A 25261-nucleotide genomic window follows, 5' to 3' on the forward strand; every position below is an offset into this window, starting at 1 on the left:
GATGAAGCCGTTGTGTTCCCTTCCAAACCTTGGTTTTATTCCATTAGGGAATGTTTGGATGATGCAGGACCATCCAGTCTCTTCTGGGGCTGGATCCTGGCACCTCTGTGTGTATTTCAGCCTGAGGCCGGATTCGCCACCGCCCTTGGCACCGGCAAAGCCGACCATCTGCATCTGGCAGCTTCCCTGCTCCCGGTCCTTCAATCCATCCATCCCCAGGTGCCAGTTGGGCTCCGCAGCATCTGCAGCTCCTGCTGCCCTCTGGGCTCGCCTGGAAGGAGGATTTGCAGGAGGATACGGGGAGGTCTGAGAGGTCACAGCTGTTAAAGCTGGAAAAGTGGGAAAAAAAAGAGCAGAGGGATTCCCGAAGTTGGCGCGGATCCCACGGCCACCTGTCCGTGAGCAGGAATGGTTTTCCAAGCTGAAATAACGTTTTGATTGCAAATAATTTCTTTTAATCCCCCTATACCCCCAAATTAATAGAGATTTAATAATTGCTTCTGGAATTGTTGGTAGTGAATCCAGGTCTGTGTTCCTGCCATCCTCTGGTGTGGAAAGGAGGATGTAAATGTAGGCAGTGAGGGGTGAATCTCTGTGGAAACCCCAAAACTGTTCCAGTTCAGGATATTTTAGATGGGAAAAGGTTTTATGGCTCAATAAGGAGGAGCAGGGAGTGTCGAAGGCAATGTCTGTGCTGCTTTAAATTCCTTTTTAAACACAAGGATAAAAGGGGGCAAAGGGGAAACGTTATTTGTGTCGTGGGAAGGAACTTTGTGGGAGTTGTGGGAGACAGAGGGAGTGTTTTCCTGTTCTCTCCCTCTTAACAAATTCCTGGTCACTTCTGCATCAAAAATAACACTGTTTCAACCCAAATCAGGGTGTGGAATCATGGAATCATTGAGGTTGGTTAAGCCCTTATTGAGTCAAACCATTCCTTCAGCACTGCCAAGGTCATCACTAAACCGTGTCCCCAAGTGCCACGTCCACAAGGCTTTTAAATCCCCCCAGGAGTGGTGACTCCATCCCACTGCTCTGGGCAGCAGTGCCAGGGCTTGATAACCCTTCCCATGAAAAAATTCATCCTGATATCCATCCTGTGCCTCTCCTGGCCCAGCTTGAGGCCATTTCTTCTTGTCCTGTCCCTTGTTGCCTGGGAACAGATCCCAAACCCCACCTGGCTGCACCCTCCTGTCGGGGAGTTGTGGAGAGCCAGAAGGTCCCCTTGGAGCCTCCTTTTCTCCAGGCTGATCCCCTTTCCCAGCTCCCTCAGCCACTCCTGGTGCTCCAGACCCTTCCCAGCTCTGTTCCCTTGTCTGGACACACTCCAGCCCCTCAATGTCTGTTTTTCTGAACTACCAGGTTTTTAAGAATAAAAGCTGATGAATAAGGAGGAAGAAAAAAGGACTTCCTCGTACAATATGTGAAGATGTGGAATTAGAATCATGGAATGATTTGGGTTGAAAGGGACCTTTAAGACTGTCCAGTTTCACCCTATGCCATGGGCAGGGACACATTCCACTATCCCAGGTTGCTCCAAGTCCTGTCCAACCTGGCTTTGGACACTTCCAGGGAAGGGGAAGTCTACACCCTCTTCAGGAAGTCTGTTTTGATCCAGCAGGACTGACTGGATGTGCTGCCCCTGTTTGTAATCCCTGACATTAATCCTGTGTCATCCATGGGTTTGTGGCTGGAGAGGGAATTAGGCAGAATCAATAGGACCCTGGACCTGCTTTCCAGTCCTGGGGTGGGCAGCTCCTCATGGATCTGCATCATTCCCACCTGTGCACAGGTGACACCAACCAACTTGAGGGAGGGCATTGGCCACATCCAGAGCTGTTGCAAAATCCTCTGGAGGCTGGGATCTGTCTAGGAGGGCATCTTGGCAAATCCTCTGTGTGAAATCCAGTAGGAAGCACTTTGTGGAGCATCCAAGAATGCTCTGCCTGCCCGGGGAGCTTTGGGAGCCTTTTTGCCTGCGTTGGTGAAACTCTTGCCTCCTATTTTTCCCCTCTTTTTTTTTTTTTTTTTTTTTTTTTCCCGTTGGCACTGCTGAAGTGAGGCTTCCTTGGGCAGGTTTTTTACAATTTTGATTTGATGAGAACAGTCGGTTACGACTCCCCGAGTGCCGTAAAAGTTGATGCGATGGTCGCTCAGCGCCTGTGCTCATTTTTATAATTTTTTATTTTATGAAACAGGACAGGGAGCTTAGTGACTTATTACTATTCATTTCGTTTCAATGCAGTAAATATTGATTCAGTTGGGGCTTTTCAATTTAAACCACTTGCCGATTACATAAAATATTACCAGCCTCTGGAATTATGCTTACAGATCCCTTTGGCTGCTCATTAACGAAGGAGTGCAATTTTTAGATCCCTTTGCTTTCATCATCCAAATAAATGGGCCGAGCTCCCTCTTCCCAGGGAAGGTGCTGTAGACTCGGCTCGCAGGGGCTTGACAGCCTCGATGGAGCTCTTAATTTGGAGCCGCTTTCAAAGGATTTTGTATGTCGGGGGTTTTTTTCATTTTGAGACATTGAGGTCTCTTGATTTTTCAGCTGTGGAACGACAGGTGGGATAAATGGAGCTGGTTCGTCCTGCTCAGCGTGGCTTCTCCTACTGGTGGGTCGTTGGATGTTGCTTGAGCTCCAAGGGTCTGTTTACATGAGTCATGAGAAGCGGGATCAGAGGTCTGGGAAGAGGGAGATGGATGCAGTTCCGGTGGTGGAGGGATCATGTTAGCTGTGGTCATTTGGGGTCATCTGTGATGGACATTCCCATGGCAAAACTTCCCCTAGAACCAGCTCACCCCTAGACAACTCACAAGGTGTTGCTTCAATATTGTGAGGAGGTGTTGGAGCCCATCCATGTAGGGATGGGGTTAAATAAGCTTTGGGAAAATGCCATTGGCGCTGCCGCCAGAGCTTGTGGTGGTTGGACTGTGGGCTTAGGATGTTGCCCATCCATAGATGAGCTCATTTCAGGAGTTTCCCCTTCCCATTGCTGGACCTTTCCATCCCCACTGTCTCCTGTTGACCTCTTTGGAGTGTGAGCTCCTTGCCATGCTCCTCCTGGCATCTGCTTACTAGAAGGACATGAGATCAGGATAATGAAAATCAGGACAAGCTCCTTCTCCAACCCATTTGTCATGAGGGCACAGAGAATGGGACCCAGGCAGATCCAGGATGTTCTGGTGGGATTTGAAAGAAATAAAACAAATTATACCTAGGAGAGCGTCCCCACAGTTGAGAATTGTCACCTTTAGGGGTTAATTATTTGGGAAGGAACCACCTTCAAGTGGTTTCAGGTGCCATCAAGATGAAAAGAGAGAAAAGTTGGGATTGACCTAAACTTGTTGATCACTTTTAAACCCAACCAAGAGCATTCAATACTCAGAGGAGATTCAGAAACTGTCTGTTTTAGCAATAGCTGCATTAATTGGATCAATGTTAAAATGTGATTTAAAGCACATTGTCAGTGGAGCTGAGGATTTGGCCGAGGACCTGGTTCCAAGGGTGAGTTACAATGCTGGATCTCAGGGCCAAGATGTTCTTCATGTTATGCTTTGTGCAGCACTTGACCCATGGTGGATTTCCCCAAAAATAACAAGCAACGTGACCAGAAAAGTTTCAAATTGGAAAAGGGAGAGCTAAAAATTCCACTCCTGTGGAGCCAACTTACATATTTAAACAGTGGTTTAAATACAGCTTTTAGGCCAGGTTTAAGGGTGGTAGTAAACCAACTTTACAATAATCAATAGTTTTTAGTCTGCCTGCATAATTCAAACTCATCAGCCCCTTCTACCCCAGTGGTTCAGAGCTAATCTCACCAATTGGTTGCAGTAGGATGAACACTGTGGCGGTGAAGGTGACCTGGAATCCCTTTGTGTGAGTGGGTTTTTGTCAGCTAAATTCACGGAATTTATCCTTTTTAATGCAAAACCTTAGGGTAATGTATTCATCAGGTTGCTGGCTCACCTATTGCTGGAGATGAATGTGTATTATTTTAATGCTAAGATTAATAAGGACTTTCTGAAGTCCTGCTTAAAGTATTCCCTGATGGTATTTGAGGACTTAATTTGAGTGTAAAGCTAGGATAACTGTGTGGCATCGCAGCACATGGAAAGCACTGGAGTTTTGGAGCAGGGCAGAGCTTCCGTGAGAGGCTGGCACAAATTGGGTAAAGGCTTCCCTAGATCCCTGTGGACTCCCTGTGTGCACTTCAAACGCTTTAGGATTTTTTAATTGATTTGAAAAATCATGAAATCATCAGATGATATGAGTTGAAAAGGACTTTTTAAGATCATCTTGTTTCAACCCCCTTCCATGGGCAGGGATTCCCTTCCACTATCCCAGGTTGCTTCCAGCCCTGTCCAGCCTGGCCTTGAACACTTCCAGGGATCCAGGGGCAACCACAATTTCTCTAGGCAACCTGTGCAAGGGCCTTACCACCCCCCAGGGAAAGAATTCCTTCCCAATATCTCACCTAACCCTGCCCTCTGGCAGTGGGGAGCCATTCTCTGTGTCCTGTCCCTCCATCCCTTGTCCAAAGTCCCTCTCCAACTCTCCTGGAGCCCTGTCAGGCACCAGAAGGGGCTCTAAGTTTTTCCTGGATCCTTATTTTCTCCATTCCCAGCTCTCCCAGCCTGGCTCTAGAGCAGAAGGGCTCCTGCCCTTGGAACATCTCCACTGGGAGTTGCTCCAGCAGCTCCACATCCTTCTGATGTTGGGCCCCAGAGCTGGAGCTCACCTGAGTGGGGCAGAATTGCTCCCTCACCTGCTTTCCAGACTGTGGGATGAGCCCAGGACATGGGGTTCCAGCACACATGGCCAAATATTTGGGTTCGTAGTACCATCCCATTCCCATCGCTGCATTCTGGTGGTGTGGGTTGTCTCATATGCCAGGAAACCACTTTGGGATTCCCATGGCAAAGCAGAAAGCTGGAGATTTTCCTTCCACATTGCCAAGTCAGGTGGTTGTTCCCACTGTGCCACCTAGGAGAATTTCTTCCCAATATCCCATCTAACCCTGCCCTCTGGCAGTGGGAAGCCATTCTTTGTATCCTGTCACTCCATCCCATGTCCAAAGTCATTCTCTCTTGGAGCCCCTTTAGGCACTGGAAGGGCTCTGAGATCTGCCTGGAGCCTTCTCTTCTTCAGGGACAGGTTCCTTTTATTGTGATGGAGACACAGAGTCGTTTGTCCTCGTTATTCAAGTATTTATGGTGGGAGCTCTGGATGGTCTTTCCCTCAGATTGGATTTCTGCAGCTGGCAGGAATTGCTCCCGTTCTCCCCAAAGGTCCTTTTTCACCTGTCAGGGCACACTGCAGCCTTTTACCTGTTTATTCTTGTCTGTTGATTTAATCCCTGGCCATTGGGGTGGCCAGAACACCATGATCTTCAGAATTTCCATACTGCCCTGTATGTATAGGTTGGATTTCTCCTAATCTATTATTTTAAATTTTTTTAAAATCCTGCTCAATATTCAAGGACCATAAAAATGTTCCCCACTTATCATGAGCTGTTATCTCAACGACTCCTTACCATTATTAATAATCACTCTGAGTGTCGTGTATTGCTCTTCCTTATGGCTCCCGAGGCAAATCATGGATGCAGGGAAGGATTTCTAATGATTGAGTCACAGGCTGGGAAGGCACAGAGCTGTTTTGCCCCTTTCTGAAAGCAGGACAACGGGTTTGTAGTTGTTTCTGTGGTTCCTGGTGGCCACCTGTCAAAGTGGAGCCTCCTGAACATGGTCATGCTGTGTCCTGCAGCCGGTGACATCCATGGAGATGCTTCATGGGCATTTTGGTACTTAACCTGGCAAAGGGATGTGCAAATGTGAGCTGGTATCCAGATGAATCCAAGGTTATAGAGTCTAGCCTGTCCAGTCAAGACACTGGGGAACCCCAGAACCTCTCAAGCTTTGGTGTGAGATCTTCCCCCTTAGGGTATTTGAAAACCATAGAAGGGTTTGGGTGGGACAAGATCACTGAGTTCCACTCCCTGCCATGGACAGGGTCACCTTCCACTTGACCAAGATGCTCCAAGCCCTGTCCAGCCTGACCTTGGACGCTTCCAGGGATCCAGGGGCAACCACAGCTTCTTTGGGAATTCCATTTCAGGGCCTCACTACCCTCCCAGGAAGGAATTCCTTTCCAGTATCCCATCTAATCCTTCCCTCTGCCAGTTTAAAGCTGTCATCTAGACCTGGTGGTTGGCAACTGATTCTGGATGGCTCTGCTTGAGCAGGGGTTGGGCCAGACTTGCAGGGATTCCTTCCAGCCTCAAACATTCTGTGGTCTCTCCTGAAAACCTGTGGGCATTGCTGTTGTTCATCATGGCGCATCCTGTCGTGGGGCACTGGGACATCCAGAGGAATTTGAGATTTGTCCTGAGAAACTATGGCTGCCCCATCCCTGGAAGTGTCCAGGGCCAGGTTGGATGAGGCTTAGAGCAAACTGGTCTAGTGGAAGGTGTCCCTGCCAGTGGCAGAGGGCTTGGAATGAGAGAATCTTTAAGGTCTCTTCCAACCCAAACCATTCCAGGATTTTACGATTCCCCATGAAAAATTAACCCTGGGAGGTGGTTGGACCTTCCTACAAACCTGGCGACATTTTGATCTTGCATGAACTCTGGGGTACCTGGCGTTGCTGGTGGATCAAAGAGCTCCCTATTCCCATCTTTAATCTGCCAAATAGATATTTCCCAACCCACCCTTGAATTCCTAATCCATGCTCCTCCTGCTGATTGGTTTTCATTGCTGGATGCTGGCCCCGAAAGCAATGACCCCCCCCCAATGGCTGACTGATGAGCACAATCCCACTGGGAAAGGCGACTTCTTCTTTTCTTCTCCAAGTCAGTGGTGGATTTTATTTTTCCCCCATTGTTTTGGGGGTTGTTTTTGTTTTCTGTTTTCCCAGCTCGGCGCGGTTCAGCGCCTCGTCCTCACAAACTGGAATGCCTGGATTAATTTGTGGTTAGATCTCTGTTAAGATTGCATCCACTTCCCCAGTCAGCACTTAATTGGCAGTCGCTTGATTTAACAGTGTGGGAGCCGGCTCCGGAAAAATGGCTTGGATAAATCACTGCCTGACGCCAGAAAATAGATATAATCTCAACATTAACTACATTAATAGTAGCAGGAGCCGAATTAAGAAAGCCATAAAGTAGAGGCAAGAGAGTATAAATTATGGCCATCTCGCTGTCTTCTTCTCCAGGTTCTGCTTTCCATCCTCTCCCCGCCACTGGAGTGGGATCGTGCCGGTCTTGGGTCCAGTTGGGTTGTGGTTGACTCCGCTGGGGACAGGGAGAAGAGCAATTCCCACAATTCACACCATTCCCAGCTCATGGCCCATCTTTGGGACAACACCAGAGTGGGTCTAATCAGCTTTAGTGGCTTAATGTTGATTACAGGGATGCAGAATGTTGAAGTGATGCATTTGATTTTTTCCTTCTGGAGTCCCAACTTGGGATGTAGGGTCCTTTAGGGTCCTCTGGTCACAGGGATTTCTAGGGTGATTATTTGGGGTTGGATAAGGGGAGATAAGACGTTTCCTAATGATGTGGATGGAAATACATCCATGTAGGGCATGTGGTGAGGTGGCCAACTCCCAGCTCCTGGAGAACCCTCAGCAGATCCCTGGCTTGTGTGTGTCTGTGCTGTTCTTCCCTGGGGAAGTTTTGCTTTTATTTTCCATCTATGAAAACCAGGGGAATCAACTTGAGATAAGCACTGTGAGGGCTTGTTTCTCCTGATGCTCTGGATAATGGTGAACTTCATAACTTCTCCTGCTCCTTCAGGAGTTCCAGGAAAAGTGTTCCTCCAGCTTTTGGTGTTCTGTGGGATGCCAAAAACCTTCCCAGCTCTTCCAGCTGTTGGTTCATCCATTAGTTCCAGTGTTGAGTGTTTAAAAATTCAGAAGTGCATCTGGTTGGCTGTTCCTTTTCCCCTTCAGTCAGGTGTTAGATCAAACTTTGGTTCACAAGATGACATTTTAGGATTTTCTCTGAACATACTGGAGTGGAGATGCTCCACATGGAGATATTTGAGAGTTCTGGAGTGAGGGTGGAGGCTGAGCCGCTTCATGAGGACCAAACCCTCAGTGGGAAGATGAGTTAAAAGTGCTGGTGGTGTCTCCCAGCTGGTGGGCGTCCAGAGCAGGTAATGATTCCCTAGAGCATCATAAAAATCTTTTTCCATCCACTTCTTCATGGAAAACTGGGAAGAGGGAGATGATGATGCCAGGGAAGTTGCCTTAGAAGTTACATCCCAGCATGTAGAAGGTCAGGTCAGTGCTATGAGCTGGAGGCAAGTTTTGGGTTTATTTAGGAAGTTTTCCTTGGTTTTTTTGGTTGGCCTACAGATTTTTGTGAGGTTTTGGGGAGTTTGGGAGTTGCTCTGGGTCTGGTGTCAGCAGAGGGAGACAACTCTGTATGAGCCTGGTGTGGGAAGGGCTAAGTTGGACTTAATGAGAGAGCAAGAATTAATTTGTTTGGTCTTTGGGCACATGTTGAACACAATGCGCCAAATTTTGATGGAGCCATCAAAGTCCTATATAACCCAACTGTTGCCCAAATTTTCCCCCACAATCCCTGATTAAAAGCATCTCTGGGCTATTTAGGAGTGCAAATGCTGCTTTCATTTCTTAATTTATTTTAATTATTATTTTATTTATTGATTAATTTATTTTCTTTACTGATAAACTATTTTATTTATTTTTATTTATTTTATAATATAGCTTGTTTTCCGTATCTAGGAAGCATCCACATTATTAAATCATGGAATAGTTTCGGTTGGAAGGGAATATCATCTCATTCCAAACCCTAGCCATGGGTAGGGACATCTTCCACTATCCCAGGTTGCTCCAAGCTCCATCCAACCTACCCCTGTGCACTTCCAGAGATGGGGCAGCCACAGCTTCTCTGGGCAGCCTGTGCCAGGGTCTCACCATCCTCCCAGGAAAGGATTTCTTCCCAATATCCCATGTAATCCTGCCCTCTGGCAGTGGGAAGCCATTCCACTTGTCCTGGCTTTCCGTCTCTTGTCTCACATCTCTCTCCAGCTCTCCTGGAGCCCTTTAGGCACTGGAAGGGGCTCTGAGGTCTCCCTGTAACCTTCCCTTCCCCAGGCTGGACATTCCCAGCTCTCCCAGCCTGGCTCCAGAGCAGAGGGTCTCCATCCCTTGGAGCATCTCTGTGGCCTCCTCTGGATTTGCTCCAGCAGCTCCACATCCCTCAGATGTTAGCCCCAGGGCTAGAGGCAGCTCTACAGGTGGGGCCTCACCTGAGTGGGGCAGAATTCCCTTTTTTCTCAGGTTTATCCTGACATTTTCAACTGTATTTTCAGCTTTTTGGTTCAGTTGCACCCCCCTTCACCACATCCTGTTTTCTCCCCTGGAAATGGATTTTTAAAAGCGTCATCTTCCAGCAAATTTTCCTTTCCATCTTGTTGTTTATTAGGCTCTTAAAGGCAAAGCTTGTAATGCATCCATTGATCCAAATTCCAATTGAAGAGATGTGAGCACATAAAATGGTCCCGACCCTTTAATAATGGAGCGATATCCTTTGGAATGTAGGCAATGCAATTAGGACAAGGAACCAACCCCCTGCCCCTTGATGGGGGCCTTTGAATCATTTTTATCCATTCCATATATTCTGAGTCGGAGCTGAGTTCCTTTAAGTGTCTTCCTGGTGAGTATCTGATGGACTGATGCTCTGAGAAGTGTTGGACTTTTTTTTTTTTTTCTCTTTCTCTTGGAAGCAGATCCAAATTTTTATAGATCCATATTTATTAAATATGCATGTCTACATTTATAAAATATATATAATATGTATTTTATATGTGAATGGTCATTGGGTGGATGGGCCGACTCTAGCCGTGTGAGGGTCAACAAAGCCAAGTGTTGGATCCAGCACATGGATCACAACAACCTCATGGAATGCTCCAGTCTTGTGGATAAAGGGTTGGAGAGATGGAAAGGGCCTTGGAGGTGCTGGTGGCAGTGGCTAAGCATGAGCCCAGGTGGGCAAGGAGGCCACTAGAAGCCATTTTGTGTCCACAGGCCCAGGGCAGTATCCAGCCCCCTGATCTGGCAGGGCTGGGGCAGGAATTTTGGGTCCCTCACAAGACAGACATTGAAGGGCTGGAATGTTCAGGGAAGAGAATGGAGCTGGGAAGAATCTGGGGCACCAGGAATGGCTAAGGCAGCTGGGGGGGATCAGTCTGGAGAAAAGGATGCTCAGAGGGGACCTTCTGGCTCTCCACAACTCCCTGAGAGGAAGTGGATCCAGGTGGGGGTCGGAATCTGCTCCCAGGGAACAAGGGACAGGACAAGAGGAAATGGCTTCAAACTACACCAAGAGAAGTTCAGGTTGAACATCAGGAGGAATTTCTTCATGGAAAGGGTTGGAATGGGCTGCCCAGGGAGGTGGTAGAGTCCCTGTCCCTGGAGGTGTCCAAGGAGTGCCTGGAGGTGGCACTCAGTGCTCTGGTCTGGGTGACAAGTTTGGGGTCAGTCATAGGTTGGTTTTCATGACCTTGGAGGTCTTTTCCGACCTAAATGATTCCATGATTCCATCTATGTTATGTACACACACACACACACACATATATATATATATATATATACATATATATATACACACACACATACATATTATATAGATGCATAGAAAGTGTTGATATTAATAAATATTTACTGGATCAAGGAATTACAGGGATGCTGAGAATTCATGCCAAGGAATCAAAGCTGATAACGCTGCTCCAGTTGTTTTGTGGGTCAGCTTATAAATTACAAGGAGACCATAAGAATGGATAAATCCTTGGATATACAACCACCTGCTTAAAATTTGGAGAAATAAGCTTGGAGTCAACATCTGAATTTCTTATTTATTCCTTAAGTTTAATATAATGTCAGCAAAGACCAGTTTTTAAAGGGAAAATCATTTATACACTGTTTTCTCTGCCTTTGTAGCTAAATTTAATTTAAATTATAATTAATTAATCAAATTTAAATTTAGTTTTCAAAATGCATCACCCGTGGATGTATATCCATCCCTAGTCCAGGCTGTGGGCATGGAGTTTTCCAGAGGCAGCCAGTAGCTGGTGTCTTCCCAGCAGATAATTCCCTTTAGTGCAGCCCCACTGAACTTCTTTAACCTCTTCCATGCTGAGTTCCTGGTTTTCCATGGAATTCTGCTCCTCATCTGAGATATTTGCTTTAATTAAAATGTATCAGCTGTTCTGGCTCTTCACATTATTATTGCTGTTTCCTGCATGAGGAAAAGAGCATTTAAAGGGAAAATATCTTTGGAAAAAGCAATTATCCCAGGTATTTTTGGAAAGCAGGCAAGAGGGAAAGCCTCCAGTGGGATTTGGCTCCGTGTCTGACTGATTATTGTGATAAATATTCAGAGTTGGGGCTGTTAGGGTCGGGATACGGACACAGCATTGAAATGACCCTCGGCAATTAGCCTTCCTGGGATATTCCAGCTCTTGGAACACATCCAGAGCTCTGAAATGGGATTTACAGGGATGAGCAGAGGGAGGAATATCACTTCTGTGCCAGGACAGGGGAAGGTCTAGGAGCTGCTCTCGCTTTCCCTCTGGTTTTAGCCCATCACTGAGGGTGGTAGAACACTGTCTGAGAGGGATTAAGGATTAATCCACGTGGACACAGGTCCTGGAACTTCCCAAACAGAACCACTAAAGCCGGCAACACCTGCCTGGAATGGCGCGAGCTCCATTTCAGCTAATCAGAGTTAAACCCTAATGAACTTTGTCCAATCGCCTGAGCTAATGGGGGTAAAAGGAATCTAATTAACGGGACAATAGTTCCCGGTCTTCCCGGTGTAATCACTGATCCGCCGCCGGCATTAGAGCAGCGGGATGGAAAGCCGAGTATTAGGGACCGTCAGCATTTCCATTCTCAGGCTCAGCCTAAGCGGTTTAACGGGACCTTGGCAGGGGGGTTTTGGATGAAACTTGACCTACCTCGAAAACGGCCTTATGTTGGGAAATTGTCTTCTCCAGAGGGTCTTTTGTCTCATCTCCAGGGAGGCGTTTTCATTGTGCAAACTTCGCTAGAGAAGTTGGAATCGTTTCTGAAGATGCTCTCGTGGGCTTGCTGTGGGTGGGACCAGGCCCAGGGCTGGAGAGAAACCAAGGAAGTGGTTTGGAGTTGGGCTACCAGGGAGTAGGGAGGACAAGAGGAAATGATGTGAAGTTGTGCCAAGGGAGTTTTAGATTGGATATCAGGGAGAATTTCTTTATGGAATGGGTTGTCAAGCATTGGAGCAGGGCAGTGGTGGAGGAAGGAAGGCAGGGTTAGATGGGATACTGGGAAAAAGTTCATCCCTGTGAGTGTGGTGAGGCCCTGGCACAGGCTTAAAGAATGGTTTGGGTTGGAAGGGATCTTGAAGGTCCCACCCCCCTGCCATGGGCAGGAACACCTTCCACTATCCCACATTGCTCCAACTCCAGTCCAACCTGGCCTTGGACACTTCCAAGGATGAGACAGCCACAGCTGCTCTGGACAGCCTGTGCCTCCCCACCCTCACAGTCAAGAATTCCTTCCCAATATCCCATCTTTCCTTGCCCTCTGGCAGTGGGAAGCGTTTCCCTGTCCCTTTATCCCTTATCCAGAGTCCCTCTACAGCTCTTCTGGAGCCCCTTTAGACACTAAGAGGCTCCAAGCTCTTCCTGGATCCTTGTTTTCTGCAGGCTTGACACCCCCAGCTCTCTCAGGACAGGTCCATCCCTGCCCTCCTTACCTCGCCACGTCAGTCCTTCAACACAGCTGGTCCTACAAGGCAAATTCTTCCCGTTTTTTGTGCTTGGCACATAGAGCTGGTTTTGTATCCAAGCTCTCCATCTCCCGCAGGAATGAATTTGGTTACAAACAATAGTAGGGATTTAGGAAACAGAGGCAGGGAAAAGAGCTCTCCTCTCCCACTGTTCTGAGCTCCTTGAGGTGTTACTGGATCTCCTGTGTTTTTTGGAAGGTTTTGGCAGGATTTCAGGGCTTTCTCTGGCTTCAAGTGGCATCATGAGCCCTGCAGGAGCTGCCAAGTGCTGTGTGGAGCTCCAGGTTTCATGGACGCAGTGGAGAGATGAAAGGGAATGGCAGCATGGGGCTGAATGGTTTTCAGAGGGAAATGGCAGTAAATCTGGTGGGAGGGAATAATGACACTGGAGAGAAGGGATGGCATCCAGAGGGACTGTTACAGCCTGGGCCAGTGCAAACCTCGTCAAAGCCAAGGCCAAGGTCCTGCAAGTGGATGTCCCTAGGACAGATCCAGGCTGGATGGGGAATGGATTGAGAGCAGTCCTGAGAAGGATTTGGGGGTGTTGGTGGCTGAAAAACTGAATGTGCCTCATCAGTGTGTGCTGGAACCCAAAAATTCCGTGTGTCCTGGGCTCATCCCACAGCGTGGGCAGCAGGAGAGGAGGAATTTCTTCCCCTCCACCCTGCTCAGGTGAGATCCCACCTGCGGAGCTGCCTCTAGCTCTGGGGTCTAACAACAGAGGATTGTGGAGCTGCTGGAGCAAATCCGGAGAAGGTCATGGAGATGGTCCAAGGGCTGGAGCCCCTCTGCTCTGGAACCAGGCTGGGAGACCTGGGAACAGAGAAAATAAGGATCCAGGAAAAGCTTAGAGCCCCTTCTAGTACCTGAAGGGGCTCCAGGAGAGTTGGAGAGGGACTTTGGACAAGGGGTGGAGGGACAGGACACAGGGAATGGCTCCCCACTGCCAGAGGGCAGGGTTAGGTGAGATATTGGGAAGGAATTCTTCCCTGTGAGAGTGGGGAGGTGCTGGGATGGAATTCCCAGAGCAGCTGTGGCTACCCCATCCCTGGAAGTGTCCAAGCCAGGCTGGACAGGGCTCGAAACAATCTGGGATAGTGGAAGGTGTCCCTGCCCATGGCAGGCAGTGGGACTGGATGATCTTGAAGGTCTCTTCCTGCCCAAACCATCCCATGATTCTGTGGAATGTTCCCCCTCAATTTTGCCCAAAATTGCCTGTAAATTTTACAGCTTTTGAGAAGCCACTGCAAGGAAATTGGGATATTTTCTTCATACCCACGTCTTTGCAAAGGAATTTATTTAAAAACTTTTCCAATCTGTGTAAAGATTGGGAAGAGGCATCCTTCATGGATGTGGAAACTGGAGAAAACCAGAAAACAATGCCTCCACAACACTTCATTGGAGATGTAATCCTATGTTTCTAATTTTTTGGGTGTTTTTTTTTGTGAGGGATCTCTTTTCTCATTGGTTGATAACCATTCAATTTATTTGCGACTATTTTTCTTTCCAGGTCAGGGGGATTTATTGGGAAGGTGCATCTTTATTTAGGTAATTAAGGAGCTTAATAGGTGCTCATTGAAATTCTTAATTTTTCCCAGGTTTTGAAAATGCTAAATGAGATCTGGGCTGGATTATTATTTTTTTTTCCTTGAGATTAACATTAAGCTGCATTTGAATGGAAATTCAGATTCAATTGAACTAAATTCAAATAGGGTTTTTTTTTAAGTGTTTGTTTCATAATTAGAAGTAATTATTGAAGGAGGGAATTGTTTATGGGTAAATTAATGTGTTTTTGCTGGTCACAAAAACTAATGGATTTAAAACTAATGGATTTAAATGTATTTAAAGCTAATGGATCCTCTGTATTTATGGATGTATGTTGGGAAAAGACACATCCCTTTCTATTTTAATTTCCAATCACTTTTCCAACCTCAAATATCATCAACAGTGGACTGAATTATTTGAATTATCCCAATCAGGTTCTTAAAATAAATTAAATCTTAATGTAGAAAGTGTTTATTTGAGGTTTGACCTTTATTATTTTAAGGAGAAAGCATCAATGTTGATAAAAATCCCATGAATCAAACATTTTAGTGGAATTACTTTCTTTTAGCTGTAGATTTGGGATCTTCAGGTATCTAGCTGGTGAGGATAGAGACAAAGAAGCTTCCAAGGGGCATCTTGGAACATTCCTGGCGTGTTTGAGGAACACTTTTAGCCCTAAATCCTGTGTTGTTTGCTAAGCAATGATGAATGACTGAGGAAAACGTGATTTTTTTTTTTTGCTATATTTTCTTCCCAAATGAGGATTTTCCATTGCCACCTTCCAGGCTTGTGCACACAAGTTCCCTCCTTCCTCACCTCTCTCCCTGTTGCTTTCCGTAACCATTGCCCTCGCGATGATCCGCTCTTTCCTCGGGATTCAAATGCCAGCATGCAAATGTGATTTCTGACTATGTAAGGATTACTTTGGAAAAAAAAAAATATATAAGATAAGCCCAAAGAAGAAATCCAGTAGTAAAAGAAAACCATTCTTTAAGAGCCACTTGTATTGCCGCCAGTGCCGGGAAATCCTCTCCGTTTCAGCCGGCTGGGAACGCCGCCGGGATGTTCCTGCTCTGCTCGTGGGGTTGTGTTTAACTTAGAGACATCAAATACTCTAAACATTTTATATTTCAAGTACAAGGGAATTTTTGCAGGGAATTGGGTGGGATTTTTGGTTCACATAGTCTTGTGTTGATGAGAGGATGGGGATGTTAAATCTGAGCACGCTGGAGCGACTCATCTTTGTTTTTAACCTTAATTTTCCATGTTGGCTTGGAAATCTCCCATTTTTTTTTTTTTTTTATAAATTATTTGACGAGGGAATTATTTTCCCAGCATCACTTGCTGGCTCCTGGCTGAAGGTTTGGCGGTTCTACTCCATTCTGAGCAGGTTTGGAACTCCATTCGGAGCAGATTTGGAGCTCGATTCTGAGAAGGGAATGGAGCTGAGGAGGGGTCTGGAGCACCAGGAGCAGCTGAAGGAGCTGGGAAAGGGGCTCAGCCTGGAGAAAAGGAGGCTCAGGGGAAACCTTCTGGCTCTCCACAACTCCCTGACAGAAGGGTAGATTCGGGTGGGGATCAGGATCTGTTCCCAGGAAACAAGAGACAGGAAAAGAGGAAACAGCCTCAGGTTGTGCCAGGAGTGGTTTAGTTTGGATATTGGGAAGCTTTTTTCATGGAAAGGTTGGGCAGGCTGCCCAAGACAGTGGTGGAATCCCCATCCCTGTAGGAATTTAACATCTGTATGGATGTGTCACTTTGGGACATGGCTTAGTGGTGGCCTTGGCAGTGCTGGGGGAATAGTTGGGCTGGATCATCTTGGAGAGCTTTTCCCACCTAAATGCCTCTGGAATTCTCTGAAGATCACAGCAGAGTGATGTTTGATCCTGGGAAATCAGACTTGTTCAACATGAGCACCTACTAAGCAGCAGCATGAAATGTTCAGAGCGAGGCAAAGTTGCTGCTGCTTCAAGAGATGCACTGGAAAAACCCAAACGTCATCATATAGGATCATGGAATGGTTTGGGTTGGAAGGGACTTTTAGAGATCATCTTGCCCAACACCCTGCCATGGACAGGGACACCTTCCACTAGACCAGGTTGCTCCAAGCCCCATCCAACCTGGCCCTAAGTATTTTATCAGCCTGGGACCTCCCTTTGTAACGGTTTTAGCACCAGGCTCTGATTTTCCCCGTAGTTGGTGTTGGACCTGTGCCAGCTACGCTGCCGTTTTTAAACATTTTTATATCGTTCCTCCACCCTCTCTTCATTAAAAATTTTTCTTCCGCTGTCCACCCCGGGGGTGGGGGAAAGACAACCCTCAACCTTGTGTAGTCAAGGTTATGGCGATAAATTCCAGAGCATTGTCACTTCTATTCGGAGTAAATTGGCCGGCCGCTCTCGGGCTGAAGGGGAGATAATTTGCTGTAGTATTTCAAATGGATTAGAAATGGATTTGAAGGGAAAGTTCATGCCTCCCATTACAAAGGCTAGAAAGAAGACTATCTTAAGGCACTGTTCACACTCTAGCCTTCATTATCCACGCTTAATACCTTTCCTATTTTCCAGCGTTAATGAAATTTCCTGCCGGAGCGGGGCCTTGTGGATGGACGGGAAGACTCTTTAGATCCGTGGGATGCGCGGCAGAAAGGGAATTACAAGGCCCTCGTGTCAAGGGGCCCAGTGTATTCTTCAGGTCCTTGGCCCGGCTATTATCTCATTAATTTTATCCTCCTTTTGTCGATACAGTTCATTTCCAAAGGCCGTCCTTTCCATTAGGGTAACAATTCCACGGAGAGCTGGGATCCCGCCGCCGATGAAAAGCGAGTGGGCGTTTGGCTCCGTGCCCTCACTGGTGGCTTTTCCCTGCCACCACCGGCTTGGATGTCACTGAGAGGGAGGGGGACACACACACTGGTGGATGTGTTGGGGCCACACAACCACTTGGGAGCAACAACTTGGATTCAGAGGGAAATAAGGGTTCCCACAAGTGAAGGTTGGGAAGTTGAATTCCCTCCCCTTTCTTCTGTGTGGGTGTGGTTTTTCCACATAAAACAGAATTTTCCTTAAATTTTAAATCTGTTAAGGCTCCTATAATATAATAAATATCCTGCCTGATATAATAAATAATATAAATATTCTAATAAGTATTACTTTATATATATAAAAGGATGAGGGGACATCACTTCTTGGACATTTGCACTGCCCAGAAGGTGGAAATGGAGGTGGCCAAGCCTCCAGTGAGCTCAAACTGAGCTCCTGGTTGGGACTCCCCATCCCTGCAAGTGTTCAAGGCCATGTTGAATGGAGCTTGGAGTGACCTGTTTTACTGGAAGGTGGCCCTGCCCATGGAGGGGAATTGGAAATTGTTGATTTTGAAGATCTCTTTTGACCCAAATGATTCTGTGATTATTCCATGGCTTCACTCCGGTGGTCCTTGGGGGCTTTGGCAGCCTGAGCAGATGCTCTGCAGAAACTTTGCTTGGAGACCACTCAGAGGTCACCTGTGTCCCTCAAAAAATCCAACAACTCTAAATTAGAAGAGGTTCAGCCCCACTCCCTTTGGGGAATGAAATGAGTTTTGATGCTGTTTGCCAAAATCCTTGAAAAAATCATAGATTTGTGGAATGGTTGGGAAGAAACCTTAATAATCATCCTGTTCCAACTCTCTGCCTCAGTGGGGATGCTCTGATAGAGCGTCTGCATTTGGAGGCTCCCTCAGTTTGGAGCTTGGCCATCCCTAAGGAATTCTAAAGAAGAGGGAGCTTTGTGACCACTTAGGTGAGCTGAGAGCAGCAAGGCAGGAAAATAAATATCCCAAGGATTTGAGGGATCCAACCAGTTGGATCTTAAACTGGTGCTTAAACCAGTGTGAGTCAAGCTCAGGTGGTGTGAGCAGCCCCTGGGGCTGTGTAGGGTTTGGGGTGTGTTGGGTTTTATTGACATTACAGCCAAAAAAAAGTTTAGTTTAATGTATTATCTCATATGTGTGTGTCTATTTGATAATAGAATGTAATAGGTCATATATGTAAATGTATATTCAATAGATATTGAATGTATCTCTGTAGGTATAGAATATTTTTAATATACACGGATGTATCAACATATATAGATATAACTATACAGATACAATATGTATTTAAATACATAAAATATCTGTGTATATATGTTTATCCTATATATATATATGACTGTGTATATATATATATATATATATATATATATAGTATCTATAAATCTGTACGTCTGTGCCCTGAGTGCTTCCACAGTTGTGCCACATCCCAGGCTTTCCCTACAAACCAGAGTGGGGAATGTTGGACGAATTCCCAACTTCTTCCCTCTACTAAACTTAAGGAAAATACGAAATGTATAATATATAGAAAATAATATCCATGTATTATATATATTACCTATATGTTAGTGAATATATGAAATTCAGTATATATTCTATATATTCAATATATGAATAATACAAAGTGCTAAGAATAAAAATAATATCTGGGCCTCATATAAATTATCTCTAGGTATTATTAAGGATAAATATATATAGAATATAGATGTTATTGAATATATATAATTCAATATATGTATTCGGTGCATGTATTCAATAGTATCTAGAGATAATTGATGGATATAGAAGGCCCAGAGAATATAGGTGATAATATATAGATTTATGTATTAAAGTATCAATATTTATTATTCTGTATAATATATAGATCTTGTATTTCAATACCTATACTCAGGGTATATATATTCAATTATCTGTGTATCTATATGGAAATAGATTTGTGTGGATATCTCTGTGTATTCCCGGAGATAACATATAGGGAATATATATGGAATTAGAAGAAATCTTTGAAGGGACTGATTCAGCTGGGAAAAAGAAGCCCCAAATCCATTGGCACTGCAGCCCCTGTGAATGGAGGAATGGGGCGTCCTGGGGTCCTCCCAGGGATGTGTCATTGAGAGGAAGAGGAGATGGATGGAGCTGGGATGGGTCTTGTCACAGCCATGGAGGTGGTTTTGCAATTCCTTTGTTAGAATCCTGGAATGGGTTGGGTTGGAAGGTTAAAGATCATCCAGCTCCGTGGAAGCCATCATGGGCAGGGACACCTTCCACTATCCAGCCCCAGCCAATTTGGGCTTGGACGCTTCCAGGGATGGGGCAGCTGCAGCTTCTCTGGGAACTTCATTCCAGCACTACACCACTCTCCTAGGGAAGAATTCCTTCCCAGTATCTTATCTAATTCTGCCATGTGGTAGTGGGAAGCCGTTCCTGCTTGTCCTGTCACTCCACCCCTTGTCCCAAGTCTCTCTCCAACTCTCCTGGAGTCCCTTTAGGCACTGGAAGGTGTCCCTGGGTCTTTCCCTTCTTCAGGTTGAACACCCCCAGCTCTCCCAGCCTGTCTCCAGAGAAGAGGGGCTCCAGTCCTCAGAGCATCTCTGTGACCTCCTTTGGACTTGCTCCGACAGGTCCAAGTCCTTCTATTGCTGGGACCCCAGAGCTGGACACAGAACTCCAGATGGAATCTCAGAAAAGCAGGGTAGAGGGGGAGAATTGTCTCTGTCAGCCTCCGGCCACTGGATATTTGATATTATTTTTATTGCCCCTGATGCGGCCCCAAGACCTTTCTTCAGCTCCTGCAGTCGGTGCTGGATGCATCCTTGGCCTTCCTGGAATTTTCTGGGATGTGCTGGGCGATCCATGCGTGACCCAAGTGTCCCTCATGCTGTTGCCACTTCTTTGTGAGTCACTTAGACTTGATGCTCCTCTCAGGAGTACTTCCATGAGGAGGAAAACCCTGGGGGAACTGAAACTGTGGAATTTATTGAATTCCCATCCCCTTCCACAAAAACCAGGCAGCAAATTTTCCCAGCTCGGTAGCCAGTGGCAACAGCCCTCCGGAATGAATAGGCTGTCACGCTCAGCATTAGGAAATGTAACTATTCCATTTTCCAGCTCTCTTTTTCTTTGGAGCACATGTTCATTTAAAGGAAATACTTGTCGGGGTTTGCATTCCACTGATAGGATAGTGGGATCTTAATTTACGGATATTCTCCGGTAATGTGCGGTTTATATACGTTTTGCTAATAGCATTATGAGCATAGTTTGGGCTAATACAAAATTAGAGCTCTAATTTGCATAAACAAATTACTGTTTGGATTAGCGCTAAATGAGGAAGGCGACTGATACTGGAGGAGATTTGATTTGGCTGCAGTGGCTCTGTTTGCACAGTGGGAGCTGGATAGGAATGAGCTGGGAGGCTGCGTTGCGGGTCAGGAGGGAGGTGGGATGGTGCAGGAGGTATCGGGTCACGGAGTGGACAAGATTTTGGGTGGCAGAGGACCCTCTCTGAGACATGTGGCAAGATGGGGGTTGGCCTCTTTTCCCTGTCAACCAGTGACAGGATGAGAGGAAATGGCCTCAAGGTTTGCTAGGGGAGGTTCAGGTTGGACAGTAGAAGGAATTTCTTCATGGAAAGGGTTAAACATTGGAATGAGCTGTCCAGTGAGGTGGAATGGAGTGTGTCACTTCAGGACTTACTGGTCCTTCAGAACAATGTTATGGGCAACAGTAGCTGGATTGTGATTCCCCATCTATCTCCATCCCACTGCCTCAGTATGGGGTTTGTGAATTTAGGGAGAGTTGAGGAGGTGGGGACAGGTCCCTGGCACTGCCCATTGGACATTGCTGAGGTCCAGCATCAGCTCCAGGTGACAGGTGGGTGATGGAAATGCCCTTGGGTGACTTGTCCCATGCAGGGATTGAGGAAAATCCTTCAAAGAGCCAGATTTGGGGGCAGAATAAAAATACCAAAGTTGTGGTATCTGATTAATAATAGGAATAACGATACCAAAAATACAGACTCATGGAATGTTTTGGGTTGGAAGGGACCTTAAAGATCATCTAGTTCCAAACCCCTGCCATGGACAGGGATGCCACCCACTGGATTAGGTTACTCAGAGTCCCATCCCACCTGGCTTTGAAGCACTTCCAGGGATGTCAAAGCTTGTAGAGCTCTATAAAACTTGGCTAAGCTCCATGAAGGTTCCACCTTGCTGCTTCTCTCATGGGACTGCATCCACATTTCCTTGTTTTTGCTGGGGCTGGATGTGCAAGCAAGGGTGAGAGTTGGGGGAGAGTCCCTGAAGGTGTTTTTTTGGTGTCAGTCATGAGGAATCAGAACTTTTCTTCTGTCAACAGCAAGAGCATGCTTGGTTCTTCCTTATATCTCCATTCTAGTGGGAGCTGTCCCTGCCCATGGCAATGGGGTTGGAATGAGATGATCTTGAAGGTCCCTTTGAACCCAAACCACTCCATGAGTCTCCAATGGTTTGCTCGTGAAGTAGCACCTCCTTGTGACATTTTCCCAAGTTTGGGCTGACCTTGACTTTATTTTTCCTGCAGATCCCTACTGTTAAACCAAACCCGACCCTCACTCCAAGGTGGCAAATCCCAGCTCGTCCAACAGCGCTGGAGGAACAAAGGCTTCCGCTGCATCGGCGGGGTCATGTACCAGGTGTCGGCCAACAAACTCTCCAAAACTTCCAGCAGCCCTCTCCGGGCCAGGGACTTGAGCACCAAAACTCCCATCAGAGCAGGTGAGCAGGAATTTGTCCCAGTTCATGTACAAAATATGTTGAGTTCAGGTTTTAGCTATTTATTCCCAGCCTGTGGGTTGCGGCTCATTCTCTGGCCTCGTAGAATTCCAGATGTGAAGGTGGTGGACATCCCATGGTGCCAAGTGCTGTTCTTGCTTTACAGTAGCTCTGAAGGGGAAATAATGTTGGAGAAATTAAAAGTTTAGGAGAATTGAGTTTTTTTTCTTAAGTCAGACTTAATTCAAGCTTGTGGAGATGTGCAGTTAAACTTGGTTTAATGAACAAAGTCTTGGATAACTTCAAACAGCACCACGAGGTTGATTGTGCTTGAGATGCTCATCAAATTATGTTCAATATTCACCTAAAAATTTGGGAAGATGATTCTGCAGAAAACTGTGGAATGATGTTCCCATTTTGATGAATTCCCAGCTTTACATCACAGCTTTGATTAAATTTGTGTTTCAGCTCCTACTGTATTTGAAACCTCAAGTGTGGCTCTTAAAAAAGTGCAAATTTTAACTGTATTTAAAGCATTTTTAAAATTTCTTCTTGGTCTCGAATATTTTTGCTCCCTAACTGGTTTATTGAGAATTTTTGGGGATAGTTAAACTGGGGAAGGCAAAACCAGTGGCTTTGTGCTGATTTTCCTGGCTGGAAGGATGAACGGAGCAGAGATGAGGATTTTTATGGATGATGCTGGAAATGAGGCAATGAGGGGTGGTTTGCATTGGAAGGGACCTTCAAGGTCATCCAGTTCCATCCCCCTGGGGCATCTTCTACCAGACAAGGTTGCTTCCAGCCATGTCTAGCCTGGCCTTGAATGCCAAAATATGATGGGAAAGCAAATGAAGAGATGCAGCCCTCGAAACCACCTGCACCGCAATTCCTGTGGGAATTCTGGGGCATCCTGGGTGCTTTGAAACCCACAAGGAGCAGGATTAGGGAGGGAAGGAGCTTTGTGCTGGGATGGGAAGTGGAGCTGCCTGGTTGATGATGGCAGAGATGAGGATGAGGCAGTGGCTGAGGGATGTGGAGCTAGCTGATGGAATATTGCTTCCGGATGATTTCCCTTCTGAGAGCAGCAAAGGGAGTCTCAGCAGGAGTTTGGGAATGGTTTGTGGGTGTTTTCACAACTCAGCTCTTCTCAGGACAGATTTTCGGTCTGACTCTCATGCAGCCTTTCCTTGCTGCTGACTCCTCAAATAGGGACGAGCATGCTCAGGAGCACATCTGTAGTGGATTCTTTTGGTATCTCAGATCCTTCCTGGTAAATCCTTGGTTTTGGTGCTGCCTCTGAGGAGGAGGGGCAAGGATCAGAGTCTAGAGACTCAAAAAAGTGGCCATAAAACAGCTCAGGGGTTTGTAGAAAAAAAAATAGAATTTTTTCCAAGAGCTTTGCTACAGGTACTGGGATTTTCCATAGTGTCTGGATCAGGATAATCAGCTGCACAAACCCAGCTTGAGGGTGCCTTAAGCACCATCTCTGGGCATTGAAGATGTCACCAAAGGCAGAAAACATCCTGCAGGAATGGAAGAAAAGGGGTGAAACCCCAGGACATGGACAGGGATTTTATTGAGTGGAGCAGGGGATGGATTTCGGAATGAAGTTGGACCACTAGGAAGAGTCCTGGGGAGAAGTGAGGGCTAGAAGGATTGGAAAAGTGGAAGATCTGGAGCTGCCAAGCAAAGGAAGGATCTCTCCATGGCCAGGTGGAGCAGCCAAAAACCAAAGGGCTTTAACTGGTGGGAGAGCTTTCCAAGGCCAAGGATGATGAAATGCTGGACTCATTTGGCTCTAAAATTTCTGTTATTTTAAAGATTTTTTTTTAAGAACAGGTTTAATGAACTTCTTTTTGGGGAGGACATGGGTGGAAAAGGTCTTGCCTTCCAGCAAGGGAGTGAATTTTTTTGTTTATCCAAGTGCAAGGAAATCTCTAAATTTGTCTGGAAATAGCAAACTCTCATTTGGGCAGCTCAGCAAAGGCTGATGCATTTAGCCTGTCCACGAATATCTATCACTGGGTTAGGACCAAGCAGAGAAACACCAACTTAAAAGGCAAATTTCTGGAAGAGGGATTAAGCCAAAGGTATGATAGGAGGATTTCTACAGGTTCAGGCCTTGGAATTGCTTGTGGGGGTTTCCTGAGGGGATTTGGAGTGACAGGGCATGGAGGAGATGTGATCCCCTAATTTTTCCTTCCTCACTGAAACAAATCTTCTAGTGAGGGGGAATTGGGTTTAATTAGTCCCACTCTGGGAGAGAAGATCCCTTCCAGGGTTATTCCCCATAAAATACAATCCCATCTAATTATTATTTTGAATTTTTTCCTTATTTTGCTGTTGCTTGTTTCCCCCTGCCACATATCACGTTGGCTTTGTAACACAAAACCAACATGGATCAGTATTTTCATGTCATCTTTCATCTCTCCCCATAATTCATCCTCCTTCCCAAGGATGGATTCCACAGATTCCTCTTGCCTTAGGATAACTGGGCCTGGCAGGGCGGAAGATTTGTGTGTTCTCATCGGCTGCGAACGTTTGCTCAACGCTCTGTGTTTTCAACGCTTGACAAAGTTTATTTAAAAGATGGAAAAAAACGGCTTTTCCTTTTCCTTTCAGTGCCAGGCACCATGTGTTTGGAATAGTGGAGGGACAGGAAATGCTCCTGACAGTTTAATAGCTTGGAGTTTACTTCCAGTGGGTTATAATTCTGCTCTTTCCCTGGATTTATAGGGTTGGGGGTTTATCTCTACAGTACAAAATCTGATGCCGGGCACTGGGGCTGATCCATCCACACCATCGTGGCATTCCCAAGTGATTTATTGATGGATGCTGCTGGTGAGTTAAGATTTAGTTGCGGGGATACACTTCCTGCATCCCTGTGCTGTATTGGGATCAATCCTGAGGCTACCAGGAGCAGTGGGAAGAGCAGTTTTCCATGAATCTTCTGGAATCAGCTTTGTTAGTGCTGGAGAGACAAGAAAAATCACATGGCTTAGAGACAAGGAATGTGTCACTGCAATCCCAGGAAAAATCCTTGAAGGTGTTTTGAACATAAAAAACCTCCTTAGAGCAATCACAACATCACCACGGCCTGTGCAGCTGCTGAGAGCTTTGCTCTCATCCCACATGTGGCTCTGCTCCCAAAGGATTTCTGCACCTTCTGCATTTGTCTCCAGAAAACTGCAAATAAAACACAGAAGTAAAAAGATATTTTTTTTTGCCTTCCCAACTGGATAGGGACTTTGGATGTGGTTCAGTGCTCAGGCAAGGATGGAGAAGAAAACCCAGAGCTTAAACATTCTCTGCTCA

The 25261-nt window shown here is 46.1% G+C and overlaps 1 protein-coding gene across 5 annotated transcripts in view; it reads left to right on the forward strand.

Moving 5' to 3' along the window:
- ZC3H3 (zinc finger CCCH-type containing 3) overlaps nucleotides 1-25261 on the forward strand; it is a 128206-nt gene that overhangs the window by 62825 nt on the left and 40120 nt on the right. For all 5 annotated transcript variants that reach the window (XM_083869789.1, XM_083869792.1, XM_083869793.1 and 2 more), the window contains one exon: nucleotides 21756-21949. In XM_083869789.1, coding sequence (XP_083725915.1) covers nucleotides 21756-21949 — 194 coding nt within the window. The remainder of the gene's footprint in view (nucleotides 1-21755; nucleotides 21950-25261) is intronic.

This window comes from Zosterops lateralis (assembly GCF_965231275.1).
Source record: "Zosterops lateralis genome assembly, chromosome: 1".
Classification (NCBI taxonomy): Eukaryota; Metazoa; Chordata; class Aves; order Passeriformes; family Zosteropidae; genus Zosterops; species Zosterops lateralis.